Below are 16,288 nucleotides of genomic sequence, written 5' to 3'. Positions count from 1 at the left end.
AAGCTGGAGGAGGAATGACAATATCATGCATATGTTGGACATGTTTATGATTATCATTAGTATTATTATATGAGATGTTATTGTAGTGTAAAAGCACAAGAAAAGGACATACAGTTTGAATATAAATATAAATCCACATGAATGCATGGTGTAGGAAGTGTGGATTTTGTAATTAACAGCATATACCTACATAATGTAAAGAACATTTTTTTTACTGTTGTCACATTGTGTAATTGGTGATACTTTGTCTTATTACTGTCTACCTGTTTATTTGTAGGTTAGATATCAGAAACAATGGGTGACTGGAGTTTCCTGGGACGACTATTAGAAAATGCACAAGAGCACTCCACGGTTATTGGCAAGGTTTGGCTGACTGTACTCTTCATTTTCCGGATTTTGGTACTAGGAGCAGCAGCTGAAGAGGTCTGGGGGGATGAGCAGTCTGACTTTACTTGTAACACCCAGCAACCAGGTTGTGAGAATGTTTGCTATGACAAGGCATTTCCCATTTCCCACATTAGGTTCTGGGTGCTTCAGATTATATTTGTGTCCACCCCCACCCTCATCTACCTGGGCCATGTTCTGCATATTGTGCGAATGGAAGAAAAGAAAAAAGAGAAAGAGGAGGAGCTGAAGAAGTGCATCAAAGGTAATGATGAGAAGGAACTTCTCCTAAGAAAAGGAGTTGAGAAGAAGGAAAAGCCTCCTATCAGAGATGAAAGAGGCAAAATCAGGATAGGTGGTGCCCTCCTTCGCACATACGTCTTCAACATCATTTTCAAGACTCTGTTTGAGATCGGTTTTATTGTAGGACAGTATTTCCTCTATGGTTTTGAGCTAAAGCCCCTTTACAGATGCAACCGATGGCCTTGCCCCAATACTGTGGACTGTTTCATTTCAAGGCCGACCGAAAAGACCATTTTTATCATATTTATGCTTGTAGTGGCTTGCGTGTCTCTTTTGCTGAATATGTTAGAGATATATCACTTGGGATGGAAGAAGCTCAAGCAGGGCATGACTAACAGATACATCCCTGACCCAGCTTGCAATAAGGCAGAGCCTCCTAGTCCGCTCCCGCGAACTGCACCACCTAGCATGTCTTTCCCGCCATATTACACGGATGCAGCTGCTTCCCCTCCGGTCGTGCAACATGCATACGCCAGGTCTCCCCTCTCTGATTTCAAGATGGCATCACTGGCCGAAGAACCTCTAGACCCATCCTACTTTGGAGGTCATCATGAACACCACTCATTAACAACTGAGCAGAACTGGGCCAACCTGGCTGTGGAGCGGGAAAGGAAACTGGGGTCAAGTGGTGCAAGCGCTTGTAGTGGCAGCACTTCAGCCCCAAGTAGTGTGAGAAATGAAGGGGGAGGGGAGGAGGTGGCAACTGGTTTGGCAGGGAGTGGGAGCAGCATAAGGGCGGAAGTCGAGGAGAGACCAGCGACCACAACAGTGGAGATGCATCAACCGCCTGTCCTGATAGATACAAGAAGGCTCAGTAGGGCTAGCAAGTCCAGCAGTAGCAGAGCCAGGTCAGATGACTTAGCTGTCTAGCTGTTTTGCAGGGCACAAATATATATAAATCTGTGAGTCAGCGCAGAATATACCGGTTATTCAAGGAAATTAAATCCAACAAGATACAATACTCCTTGGATCCATTGAATGTCAGTGAGGCCTTTTACAAACTTCTCTGGCGCTGAATGGGTTTTAATGAGTCACTAGTATGTGTCCTTTAAATCTACACATAAGAGAGGCAGACTAGATGAAATAAAGGTTCTTCTTTTAACCCCATAAGTCTAAAGCTTGCTGTTACTGCACACTGTGAGTTGTAGTGAGCACATTGTCATTGAACAAAAATCATTTAGAATTTCCTAGTAGATAGGTAATGTTTTGCACTTCGGAACTTATTTAGGGGAATTCAATCAGTCCGAGAAAATAATACATACAGGGATTTAGTACATTTAATATTTTATCTGTGACCCTGATAACAGCACTTTGATTACACTGAGAGAAATTAATATTCACATGGTAGTCCGAGAGAACATTGAGAATTAGGAGAGAAATGACAATAATCCAGATAAACAGTATATTTGCAATGCCGGAAAGGTTCAGGTGGCACAAGGATTAGGATTTTGTATCAAATTCATCTGCAGCAGATGTTTGGGATATTTAAGAACGTTAGTTCTACAATTACCCCCTTTAAACTGCTTGACATGTTTTTGATACAAAAGCAACCATCTAGGAGACATATAAGCACGATGTCATTGTTAGCTGAACAACTTGTACCTCTGCAAACTAATAATGTATTTTCTTTCCACATGCCCATTGTCTTTGTACTGTTACTTATTTGTGTATGACCAGCATTATGGCACACTCAGATATGAAATAAATCCAGTACGGAAAACTGTTGACAAATCTTATACTGTATTTATAACCAAGTCTATAAACAATTTTGAACATTCATACCAAACAAATAGATTTACATGTAATAAGTGCAGTCGCCTTACTGAGTACATCATGTGATGTCATGGAGCCACACTTTGATATCAATAGTCATGTACAAGTTATGAAGCATGAGAACGTTGGTTACAGTTTACTCAGGGCAGCCTTACATCCCAGGTACCACTGGGCATTAGATCCTCAAACCCCCCAAACATTCAATGAAAGGCTTTGTATGTAGCTCATAGTCTGGAATTCGACAGAGTTTAATCAAAAAAGTGGAAAGGATATGGAAAAAATAATAATCTTGTACAATGGTCTGATGCCAAATGTGGAGAACAATACAATGTTTAATATACCAATAGATACCAACTAGATACCATTAGATCATAGTAGATGCACTTAGCGGTGACATTTAGCAGGATGTAAATACTAAACAAAGTCCCAATGTTATTTTCATAACATCTGGTGTTAAATCTCGTGGTTTTTGCTGTCTACCACTTTAAGTCTTTCCTTATTAAAGGGGTTTTTCCACTTTGACCATAAATTTTAATCAAATATACCTTAACATATTATTTTGGATTATTCATATACAAAGAACACTTTTGTTTGAATATGAAGAAGAAACTTTTAACAAGTCTATTCTGTAGATATGGCAACAACCTGTTAGTGCCTACTTTTGTGTTTCACGGCAATCAAGTGGTCCTGGCAAAATTATGAATAAGGTAAAACTTTCCCTTTTTTCTATACTATTTATTATACTTAAATTAAATTATTAAATAAAGTGGAAAAACTCCTTTATATATAGATTTGTTTGATATAATGTATTATAATAAGTTAAAATATTTAAATAGCTACCAAATTTTAGTGGAGTACCTCCAATTGGATAGATCAGAGCTTCAATAGTTTATGGCAATTCTTAATTTTTTTACTGTCATAGAGTAAGGATTTATTCTTCACCATCAACATTTTAGAACATGGCTATGTAGGTACTCCTTGTTCTTAAATCAATTAAGTAATCAGCATGAAAATTTTATGAAGTCATTTAAAATAAATAATATTTCAATAAATAATATTTATGATGTTAAGAAAAGCTGTATAGTTTTCACCGCACTATAACGATTAATGTAAATTAAAAAAAAACTTGGAGTGATGTAATTTTCATTATTGTTACCTATGATTAAAAATGTTTTAAACTGAGATAATGAATAACTGTCTTAATTAAAACATTTTGAATATGAAAGATCCCAGTAAAAGTAACCATATAAATAAAAAAACAGGAAAACAGTTTTCCTTATTGATTTACATAACAGTTTAACATGGCCTACATATCTACCATCTAACAAATAAAGTATTCAAATATATACGCAATACATAATGATTTTGGCTATATTTGGCTGATTCGGCTATTTTTCTCCAATTATATAGGAAATAACATAATATGTTTCTTGTGATAACCAGAGTCATTTTTCTTGTCTAACTGAGAGCTACAAAAACTACAACTCACAGCATGCATTTTAACATTTCTTCATTTTTTTGTAACAGCAGCATTTTATTTTATGAGGTATTTTTATTTTATGTTAATTGCATAAAAATTATGGCTCAATTTATGAGAAAAGTTTGCATAATATTCAGATACCCTGCGCTATTCTAAAAAACACCTGCCATTCTACATAGACTTTAAGAGATGTCCTAATACAGAAATATATTTGGCAGATTATTAATATATAAGTAAATTACAACCAATGGCACCTATTACACAAACAATATTTTAATGGAAAATATTTTTAATATAATGGCTACCAATTACATATACATCAAGAGTATATAATTACTATCACTTTTACAAGCTAGATTGTTGCCATTGGATTGGAATTATTGTTGTTTTCAGGTTAATCGTCTGTAATAGGAAGTGGAAGTAGAAGTTTTAGGATCTCAAAATGGTAAGAAATTGGTTCTTCCGATTCTGTGAACAGGTGGGCTGTTTGAGGATTGCTAGCTTAATAGATAACTGGATCAAATGTTGAAATGTTTTGAAACTTCAAAGTTCAGAAACAATTGCACTTTGAGAATTACCAATCATGCAGTATTTTTTTTTTTGTTCCTAACAATTTAAAGCTCGAGATATTTTTAAGAAATTTATTTTTGATTTGAGTTTTTGTTTACACATTCACCAATAATTTTTAATAAAATGCAGAAAAAGAAAATAAATAATTTGCTTTCAGCAACATAAAACTGATATACATATGAACCCAATTATCACACAGTTATAAAACATCACAAAAACTTTTTTAAACTAGGGTTTGTATTGTATTTTTGAGTCGATTTTTTTTCAAGAATTTCAAGAATGAATTCAGTAGAGTTTATAGAATGGAGTACAGTAAAATTGTTGTTGAGCACAGAACAACCGCACTTGAAGATTATATCATTCAATAATTTAAAATATAAGACAACCATCTATTTTTTGAGGGGCCAACATAACTTAGCCCCATAAAAGATATAATCACTATGACACATTATTATTACATGGCAACATTATTTGGGTTTTTTATTTGTACGTTTGATTTCTAGAAGTTTACATGAATTTACGATGCTTAGATTTCTTAATTGCACATTTGGACAATGTTTTTATAGTTTACATTGGTAAATTTGCAAATTTAACAATATCCCCCTGAAATGTATTCTAAAAAAAAAACTAAAAAAAAGTACATGAACTCTTCAGATTTAAGACAGTACATTTAAATAAAATCTCTTAATTCATGGAACATTTTTTGTCATCTTGCCTTAGTAGCTAAATGACTCCACTTAAGAGGCAGTTAGCTTTGTTTTGCTATAATTTTTATTTCTATATACTTTGAGTAATAGTGAAATGTTGAATCAGATTTAAAAAAAGGGTGAGAGGTCAACGGATACCTAAAATTAATGACACATATTAGCTGGTTCAGTAGCTTAAATGTTGGGGAATTAATCATCTGAGCATCTGTTTGAAATGTTTTTTTCTGTCCATTTGGCCTTTTGTGTCCTGGACATCTGTGTTAGGCACTGGAAACTAATTTATGAAACATGTATATTATTGAATCATAGTTTTAAGACACCAGACACTGAAAGTGAGATCTTCATATTTCTGAAACTTAAAAAAAAGAATGATCCAGCAAATCCATGCTTTCTTTTTTATAATTTATACTTTCACTCTGGTCTTACAGGAAAGAGCCACTACCTAAAATTAAGAGTGAGGAGTATAACAATATCTATGGTGGCCTTCAAGAGGAGTTGAAACTCCTGCCAAGAATCTACTTTGAATAGCATAGTGATTATGAGGATTATAATTGTTTTCAAATCAAATTGCATCCTAGAAACATTAAAAAAACATTCTCAAGTTTTAATATCCTTGGAAAATTTGAAGAGATCTATAATCTTAGAGTAATGGTGCCCAACTCATCAAAGGGCTGCAAATAGGCCAAAAATTCTGTGAATCTGCCTGAAAAAAACAACTAGTTTAATATTTTCTTTTAAATTGAGTTCCCTGTGCCCAAGCTGGGATATCCAGCCCTTTCTTAAAGGTGTCATTCCTGTAGCCCAATAATAATTATTCACTGTTTATCATGGTATAGAAGCGGGATGAGCTTATTCTTCAAAAAAGGCTTACCTGTCATTTTAAATGGACTTACTGCTATTGGAAATGTAATTGTTATCTTCAAGACAAGTACCCAGACAATTAGTGGCATCTGTCCCAGTACTATCTAGAAATTATTTTGTGCATGTAAGGCCTAGATTTTCCATCATTTGTCATTGAGCATTGCTAATACTGTAATACAAATGGGTAGACATATTTATATATGCTTGGAGGGGAGTCAGCGTTTAGAGTCGGCTCAGCCATTTTTACATAGATCAAAAGATCGAAAAAAACAAATCTAAAAGATATAGCAATGACTGAAATGATAATTTTACTTTTTGGATGGTCATTGATATAGACAAACAACTTTTGCTGATTAATTTGTTATAAAACGCAGTTTTATAACAATCCAAACAAAGTAAACAGTACAGTTACAGTATTGCACTTATGTTGGATGTAGTTTTACAAAAAATAGAAAATAATTCACTATCGGATCGCTACAAAAATGTTTATTTTAGCTGATATGGAGTAATCTCTATGACCTAGTCTGTTTGACTTGTCTATGGTGGGTAGTCCGTTGGTTAATGATGTACCAGAGTCTGGAGTGAGTAGAAGAAACCACCAGTATTTGCCAAACACACAAATGACTAATTACATTTGTTTTTAAAAAGTTTTTTTTTTTTTAGATATACACAACATTTCAGATTGCTCGATTTTGTCCAACAAACCTTAAAATGCAGTTTTAGCCTCAGTTCAGATTCCTAGGGTAGAATATATTTTTTAAGCATAATAATAATCTACTCTAAAAATTGTCATTTCATTCTAAGGTTTCAGCCCATCTGCATAATTTCTAAATGAATATTTTAATGAATATTTTGAGGAATAATCCTTGAAACAAAGAAATTAAAGTTTGTGTTGCAGCTGAAAGCTTATAAAGAGGTTTATTGTTTCCGAAAAATATTTGTTTTTTTAAACGAAAAAAAAAACCTCATAACGAATGGAAATAGGCTTTTTGGGCAGTCAGGGACTTGTAATAAAAATAAAAGCAGCAAAACATGTTTTAAGTGCTGTCTTCAAAGAAGTGCCTTGTGTATTAAATTCTGTAAGAACAAGTTGATGTAAATGTTCATTTACCTCAAATGTTTACAAACCTGTTACTAAATAAAATTTTTGTACCATAATTTGGTGTGTGACATATTTCTTGTGGAGTGAATATACTGTACCAAATGTTCTAATGAGTTGTAATAAATTACGTATAAAATATGTATAAGTAAAATATGTATATTTTAAGCCCATGCATAAGTAACGGAAAACTAAAAATCGCAGAAGTACTGGATAAAAGCAAATTTAAAAGGATAAGACTCAAAAATATTAGTATTTGTGAGGCAGATTTTCTCTGCAGTAATTTCTAATATCTGGTCATGTTATTTCACCACATTTTTTCTTTCATAATGCTCTTTCGGTTGTTATATGGTTATTAACAGGTTTGTGGAGTGCATCAGACAGAAAAACTGGTCTGGCAACAGTTTGGATGAAGGCTTTACAGGTTAGGGTAATATCCATGTGTGTGGGGACTAATCAAGTAATCAAAAATAATTTATAAAATAGTTTGGAACCAAGGCGTTATTTCTGGCAAATACAAAAATCAAAAAGCACAAGTTAATCTAATAAGAGTAGAGTCCAAAGATGGTTTGGGTAACTTTATATATCACTTTGTTTTATGCATAAATAACTAAGATGTCAATGAAAGTCGAGGCTATCCTTATGGGGGGCTTTAATCGTCCTGCCAGGAGTACAGAAATCCTAGATTATTTACAAGGTTTGTGTTTTAGGTAGAAGATCCAACAAGGAAAGAGGTTACGCTAGATTTAGTATTTACAAACATTGACTTGATTTCAAACGGCACTGTATGTGTTTGGGCTCCAGTGGCCATCAATGAGTATGATTGAGGTTGCCTTTCAGAACCTGGTAGGTAAGTCTTTGACGGTCTTGGCATCTATAGATGTAGTCTAGGTGAAATGGAATTATTTAAGAGATGTCTTGCTAAAAGCAGCACAGCATTGTATTAAACTTGTTAGTAAGACTAAAAGAAAAAGGAAAAAACTATAAGGGGACCCAAGATATGGAAGATGCCTGATTTCATGCTTATAAATTCATGCTACCTTCCTACTACTTTGCTCTCACCTTTGCTAAGAAAACCTACTTCACACTCCTTATCACTTCTCTGTCTCATAACCCTAAACACCTTTTCAGTACTTTCAATTCCCTTCTCCACCCTATCACAATTACCCCTTCCACTAACCTTACTGCCACATATTTCCATAATAAAACTGAAAATTGAATCAGATGTGGAATATCTGTACAGTGCCCCTGCTACCCTTTCCCTGCCTCTGACGCTGCACCCTTCCATAGACTGAACTCTCCTACATTCTTCTACATTAAACCATTCTTTCATCTTGTCTAACCACATGAACCCTCGATTCTATTGCATCTACTCTTGTCCCTACACTAGCTGAATCTCTCCCTCTCTACTAGATCTGTCCTATCCTTCATGCATACTACCATAGCTATTTTCTTGAAAACAAAACCCTCCCTGGACCTGAATGATCTGCCCAACTACCATTCCATCTCTCTACTTTCTCCTGCCTCCAAGCTTCTTGAAGAAACAAGGGAAAACAACTCTGAACAGTGTAAACCATTGTCATAAAGAATGTAGTCTTCAAGCAGTAAAAGTTTCCCAAAATATCACATGACTGACAACAATGGCATCCACCAGATCTGCAGATAAAAAGAAACAAAATAAAATAAAAACAGGTTTTTGCCAATAGTAGCCTACATTACTGTATACAGCACTGCATTTTATGTGCAAGGAAAGAAATATTATTTTTCATTGGGACTATCCCTTTAATTTGTTGCCATTTTTGGACCTTCTCATAATGCTTGAGTAGGTACAAAAGTATTTCTGTGTCACCGATCAATGCAGATCATTTCCAATTAAACGGAAAGAAAGATTAGTCTTGGTGAAGTTAGCATTTAAACCCAGCAGGTGTTTTCCAGCATGCAATTAGAAAAATCCAAGAACAAACAAAATTCCTAAAATCACACCCAACAAAGTTTGCAAGAATGCTGAACACTTCCAAAATCCAGTACATGTTGATGATGTTATTGTCATTTCATGACCACCATGTCCACAATCGGTGTGCAGTATGCACAGAAGTCACACACCTTGCAGGATAACACAGCAAGTTACAGACAATACAGACGCATTCAAAACATGGATTTTATTACAGACAGGAGGCTTCATATTATGCATTAAATTCCTTCTTTACTACTTCAGCAGCAAAATAGTTAAATACAAAGTTTGGTGGAACAAACAAAAACATCCAAACTTGAAAGACACAATAGAACACTGAGTAGCCAATCAGCATGCAGTAGAGGATATGTAGGTGTAGATCCCCAACCAATCTCCCTCTCTTCTTGCTGCTCAGCTGCACAGATAAGTACCAACTGTTTTTTGCTCTCTGAATTGTATTTTTTACCTCAGTTATGTGGTTTAAATTGCTTTCATTTATTTTCTAATATTTGTCACTACCCTCTGGCTGTTTAATTTCATCCTGCCAGTGGGTGCATGCGCACACGTTCACGGGTGTGCGCGCATTCAATTATACAGTGTTGCTGTTTTTACCAAATTGCTTAATTTGGGTGTTTGTACTATTCCCCTCACCCCTACCTCTATCATACCCTGTTTGCGGCAATTTTTTCGCGGCATTTTCGGGTCCAGCAACTGTTTTCGTTTCTTTGTCAGTTTCATTTCTATTTCACTTCTCTGCTGAAATCGCACGTAACGTCATACGTCTTCAGACTCCAAATCTAAACTCTCTGCTCGTGAGGAAGGCAAACGAGCTCAGAAGGCCCATTATAGGAGGAAGCCTGATTCCTTCCATACCTCCTCTAGCGGTGATTCGGACTCTGAAATCGTTTCGCTAATAACTGACTCCTCATCCAATTTGTATTCAGACTCCCAAGATCATAATGATCAACCTGGAAAAACTGAAGACCAAATAAAACATCCCTGCTTGGCCGAGTGGGTACCAACTGAACAAGTCTCTAAATATATGGAGCTCTGGATGCGACAAGCTCTCGAACAGGGAGCTCGCAACAAGATGCGGGCGGAATGCCCATAACCAGTCTTACCTCATAAGGTAATTGAGACCCCAGAATTAGACGAGACAGTAATACACTACCTCGCAAAAACTGGGAAGAACCCCTGAAAGGGAATTGACAGGTCCTTGAAGGCCTGTCAAGACAAGCTCCTGGATGTGTCTGGTCCTCTAGCCAAAGTCCTGGAGCTCATAGAGGATGCCTAGCACACAGACACTCCTGTCGACATTAACATACTAAGTGGCTGGATGCAAAGGGCAATTTGCTTCCTGGGCAACGCCAATTGCGCTATGTCCGCAGAGAGCAGACGAAGCATCCTTATTAAAATTGACCCTCAGCTAGCCCATATATCCACTAAAGAACCAGGCTCAGCTGCGGAAGGTTGTTTATTTGGAGAAGCCTTTCTCAAGGACATTAACAAATATGTAAATGTGTTCTCCAATCTGGATAAGGCAAATGCCAGTCTCAAGAAGGTTTTCCACCCAAATTTTTTTGGCAGGGCTGGGAAAAGTAGAGGTCGTTTCCCCAGCCGTCCAAACCCTCCATACCAGACCTCTTCATATAACCCAAGCTACACCTCGTCTTATAAGGGTTATCAAGGAAACTCCAACCCTCTCCCTTTCTTCCCACATCATGGAAGACCCTGGAAAGCACGGGGCCATCGAGGAACTCCTTGTGGAAGATCCTCTTTCAGTAAGTATTACTGCTGCCTTTTCTTCCCCCAACAGGCTGGGGGGGGGGTTGCATTTTTTCCCTATCTGGAGTCGTATCACAAACGACTCTTGGGTTCTAGATACAGTAAGGGGTTACTAAATAGAATTCATGTTTCCCCCCTTTCAGGATCAGCTTCCCCATCCAATTCATATTACCTTATGAACTATGTTACTATGTTACACTTTGCTGATCCAAGAAGAAATCTCAGGCTTGTCCCACAAAGGTAAAGAAAAAGGGATTCCGGCCACAGACCAGTTTATTCTCATCATTCTTTGTTTTGGAAGTTTATGATAATCGTCCAGTCGGCAGCGCGAAAGAGGGAGATTGGTTGGGGATCTACACCTACATATCCTCTACTGCATGCTGATTGGCTTCTCAGTGTTCTATTGGATGTTTTTGTTTGTTCCACCAAACTTTGTATTTAACTATTTTGCTGCTGAAGTAGTAAAGAAGGAATTTAATGCATAATATTCACCTCCTGTCATTAATAAAATCTATATTTTCTTGCACTGCAAGTTAGGAAAATCTCCAATTATCAGCCCTATGTAGAGGTGAACTGGTGGATTTATTGAATGCATTTAAGTTTGCAGGTGAAACTTTGTACTAAAATGTCTGAATTACACAAATCACACACGACAACCTAACTGCATGCTTTCAACTCATCAACAGGACACAGCTGGAACTAATTCAAGCTTCCTAAATTACAAATTGGGACCCCAGAAGCCTTTCATCCCCTTTCATCCCCATCCCTCATGCTCTTTCCTGAAATCAATCAATAGAGTGAATCCCATGGACTGAGCAGTTCCCATCGCACGTCTGCTCAGCTAAATCTATTCTCCATGATCAGTGGATCTGCTCTTTTGCTGCTGGTGGCGTGAACTGTTCTCTAATACTCCCAAAAAGTTGCTTTAGTGCTTGGGACCCCGGAGCACAAAAATGCCCCTTTTTTGTATATTATTAATTAATTATTATTAATAATATGATAGTTTAAATATAATGTGGGGCACAACATAATTTCACTACAGAAAACAGGGGTGGAAACAAACTAGACTCTCAAGCTGCTCTTAATGGACCAACTCTTACTACCAGCCATTTAAATTCAATAAACGTCTTGGTTTTCTGGGGGCTGCGGTTACCGGCAGAGTTTAAACCCCTGGGCGGCCTGCGGCGGAGCACACAAGGCCACGTAACATGGAGGGAAAGGAGAAGAAGAGGGCTGAACAGCGAATCAGAGCACACTGTGCGACCTAACTTCCTGTCTGAGTGCTGATGGGAACTGGGACAGATGAATCTGGTCTCTGCTGGATTAATCTGCTCCTCTCTGCTAGTGTCTGACAGTCCCTCATATTAATCCAGAGCTCATAGACGGCACAGGTTATGAGAGCCGTGGAGCAGCTCAGACTACTACAGGATAGACTCAGGGTCCCGCTACCATTCTGGGGCCCTCCAGCAATTGCCCCTTGGTTATTCCGGCCCTTTGTCCCACATGGCCCCAGGTGCACTCAAATTCCAAGACAGAAGGATCAAATCGGCCAAATCAGAGCGAATACCTGTTCCTACCTGAGGTTTTCCACACGCTAGCTTGCTGATGTTTTGTTGAAGTACAGATGTTCTTTACATATACACATAGAAATATACAGTCATACTTGTAATTTTAAAGTATGCACTTAATATCTTGCATGCCCACATTAAGGGACACTAGCGATGATTTCGTAATTTTTTTGGTTTACAGTTCAGAAATTACTTTCTCTCTGGCATCTCAGGCATGGAGTGAAATCAATTTTTGAAATGAAAATGTATTTTTTTTTGTCAAGTCTCTGTTTAATAAAAGATCAGGTATACAACAATGTGTTACATCCGAGAACATACCAAAAAGCACATGTAAAGTACAGAGGCACAATGCACTACAAAATAAATCACGATGAATCAATGGTCATAAGGCAAACGATACAGTATTACACAGGGCGATAACCATGCATAACAGAGAGCATCATAACACTTAACAAAAAATAGAAGCACATGAAAGTACAGAGTGAGGAACAGAGGTGCTCAACAATCAGGGTATATAATAGGAGAGTGTTGTCCAACAAAGACCCCCTCGACACGGTTCCAAAACACAATGCGTGCGACAAGAAGGTACGTATGGAAGCACACGGATATGTCAGTGCACGGAGAGAGAGAGAACATAAACAAAAAAAATCAAAATCATGAACACAACATAAAATTCAACATAAATGGCGCGTGTCGCTACTACCACACAACAGATAGGTACTGGAGATGCAATCGAAGGGCACAGAGGGAGAACGACACCCAGGAACGTGAAGGATGAGCCGCACAAGTGAACTCCTTCCACCAGAACCAACGCCTGTTGTACAAATATTCCTTGCCCCTGGAGGCCCACACTAACTCCTCCATGTGGGCAAAAACGGGGAATGACAGCTTTGGCCGCACTCAATATATGGTATGTCACTGAGTATCTATAAACAGCGACCGGGAGCGATGTATGGTGCAAGAGAGCCGCCTCAGGGGTCAGCACATAGTGAGGGTCATTAACTTCCCAAATCACCCCTTCCACAAGCTTCCAAAAGGGGGCAACCAAGGGACAAGTCCACCAAATATGTAAAATAGTGCCAGGGCCAGTCTCGCACCTCCAGCAACGGTTCGGGACATCCGGGAGGAATTGATGTAAAGCATGTGGGGTGCGATACCACCGAATCAGTAATTTGTAGGAGGTTTCCTGGGTTCTACTTGAGATAGCGCCCTTATGGACCAACTGAATAATCTTACCCCATACCTCATCCCCGGAAAGAGCCGGGAAATCCCGTTCCCAAAGGGCCAGGAAATACGGCTTAGAGGAGCACTCAAGAGTAAGGAGGATGGAGTACAACATGGAAACCAGGTGGGGCGGCTCAGACTTAGAGGTACACAGGCGTTCAAATTCTGTCAGAGGTCTGCGGTAACCCGCCAGGCATGGTAAAGAAGCAATAAAGTGGCGCATTTGGGCATAAAAAAAGGTGTCTTGCGGGCATGGCCTAGAGTCTGCAGAGATTTAACAGAGTCCAGGTCAGAAACATGATAAAGGCGCAAAATACCGGAAACTAAAGGAGAAAACGCTCTAGACCTGCCTGTTCTGTAGCTCGGGGCAAAGGCAGGGTTGTCAGAGATGGGGAAGAGAGGGCTAGGGGAGGCCCTTAGACATGTACTTCCGAAGAACACACATAGTTGGGGAAATGGTGGAATGTTTAAGGCGCGCGGTGGGCCGATCGGGGGTGGGTAACCACGGATAAGAGTGTATGGGGTGCGGGAGCGCGTCCTTTTCCAGTGCCACCCACTGCCTAGGAGCCCTAATAGTCCACTCCCTAAAATAGATATTTTCCTTGGGAGAAATTTAGGATAAACCAGCCTTGTGTGCTAATGTCAGTGCCAGATGTAGAATTATAATGGTGTATATGTATATAACAACATACACACATATCTATATTATACACTGTATATACAATATATATATATATATATATCACTCCTGTGTTCCAATGGCTCGTTATCATAGCTACTCCAAGTTTAAGCTTAAAAGATTAAATTGGTAAATATCACAATTTGTAAAGTGTTAATACAATACTTAAAATGAATCTGGAGTAGCCATAACTTGGTGCCCAAGTTGTGCATATGATCTCCAAAAACCGGCCCACATCCATTATGCTATATCATGACAGTTAAAACTAAAATTAAGCAGAGAATTTACATGCAACAGCACAAAAGAAAGGTAAAATTAAACGTTATTATGTCCAGGCTCAGCCTGCTCCCCCCTGCGCGGGAAAAGAGTTTCTTCATACAGTAAGCTGCGGGCCCGCATTAGGCGGCAGTCAGACACCACCGGGCACCACCCTGATGAGTGGCATGTGGGGCAGACCGCCCCCCTTTAGGTACGCTATTGTTTGGGGCGGCAAAGTGCCACCTCTTCAAAAGTGCCGTCTGGGGCAATTGCCCCACTCTTCTCCATAGCAGGGCCGGCCCTACCTCTAATTGCACTCTGTTTTACCCCACTTTATAGTTCACTATTTAAAAGACCACTAATTTACTTGGCTCATGCCATTTGTTGTCATGAATTCAGCAAGTGACATTTTCTATGTTAACAATACGGTGTCAGTATTTTAGTTATCATACAGACATACCTAGAAACTCTAAGAGCCGGACCCAGAGTCTCAATTTCAATCTCAGAACTTTGTGGAGAAAGGGCTTCGTCTGGAGGTGGCCTCTTCTCATTGTACTCCGATTAAGTGAAATCTGAACATGCCACATTGCGTTGCGGTTCTTAATGTTATGTCCCTTCTTAGATACAGATGACTTGATTCCGAACATCTTTACCTCCTTCCTTCAATAATGACTCTTAGTAGAACAATTATTACCCACAATCAGCATGTCACAATACAATGTTTAATGTTTATATATATATATATATATATATATATATATATATATATATATATATAGATCTCTTACTATCGGATCACCATGGAGAATGGTAATTGGCCCGCTGGACCGCTGAGGGACCACTGAATGGATCACATTTGTAACTAAATGAAACAATCATACATTAATCTTAGTACTGTTGAATGCCCAAAATCTACCCCGCAACAATTATTAAATTTTATAAATATAAATTTAAAAACTGATAAATATTTGCGTTGTTCAAATTTTTGCTAGAAATATTTAATTGTCATGCAACACAAAGGCAAGTACTAATATGTGGAAAAAGTATGTGTTCTTGTTTTATGTGATTAAAGGAAACGGGGCACTAGTGTGTGCTGTCCTGGGTCAGACCTAGGACAGCACCCACCATTCATAGTAACAGAATCTGATGGCACATAGAATTCAGGGTGGTCATATGCCTATTGTCATGCATGTTGAAACTTACTCATGCTATTAACCTCTACCACTTCTGCTGGGAGGCTGTTCCACTTAACAACCACAAACTCAGTAAAGTGAAATGCATTACATCTAAGCCTCTAAATTTAGACTTTGAGCTCTTGTTTAAACATTTCTCTTCTTCTGAAATAAATTTCCCTTCTTTACTTAAAGTCCTTTATGTATTTAAATGTTTCTATCACATCCCCTCTCTCTCTTTTCTTCTCCATACTATACATATTGAGATCCTTAATCATTGCTGCGTACCATTCACCATTAATATACTGTACTATATAATGTATAATAATAATACATCACTGAATATAACATCTTAGTGAATACCAGCCTCTGAGTCTTTAATTCTGCTTTCTGGCATACCAGTGCGGTGACCAGTTCACAAAACTCACATCATACATATTTATCAATTTAAAAAGAAACCACATTAAGAGTCAT

At 38.0% G+C, this 16,288-nt stretch overlaps 1 protein-coding gene across 1 annotated transcript; it reads left to right on the top strand.

Annotated features, from left to right (window-relative positions):
• The first annotated feature begins 294 nt into the window (after window positions 1-294).
• On the top strand, window positions 295-1,557 carry GJA3 (gap junction protein alpha 3). The gene has a single exon (XM_089491121.1). It carries the CDS (start codon window positions 295-297, stop codon window positions 1,555-1,557), a length of 1,263 nt encoding a protein of 420 aa, XP_089347247.1.
• Window positions 1,558-16,288: the final 14,731 nt, after the last annotated feature.

This window comes from Sceloporus occidentalis, unplaced genomic scaffold, assembly GCF_023333645.1.
Source record: "Sceloporus occidentalis isolate IW3139 unplaced genomic scaffold, rSceOcc1.0.p SCAF_49, whole genome shotgun sequence".
Lineage (NCBI taxonomy): Eukaryota > Metazoa > Chordata > Lepidosauria > Squamata > Phrynosomatidae > Sceloporus > Sceloporus occidentalis.
This window is presented reverse-complemented; position numbering and strand designations above follow the sequence as displayed.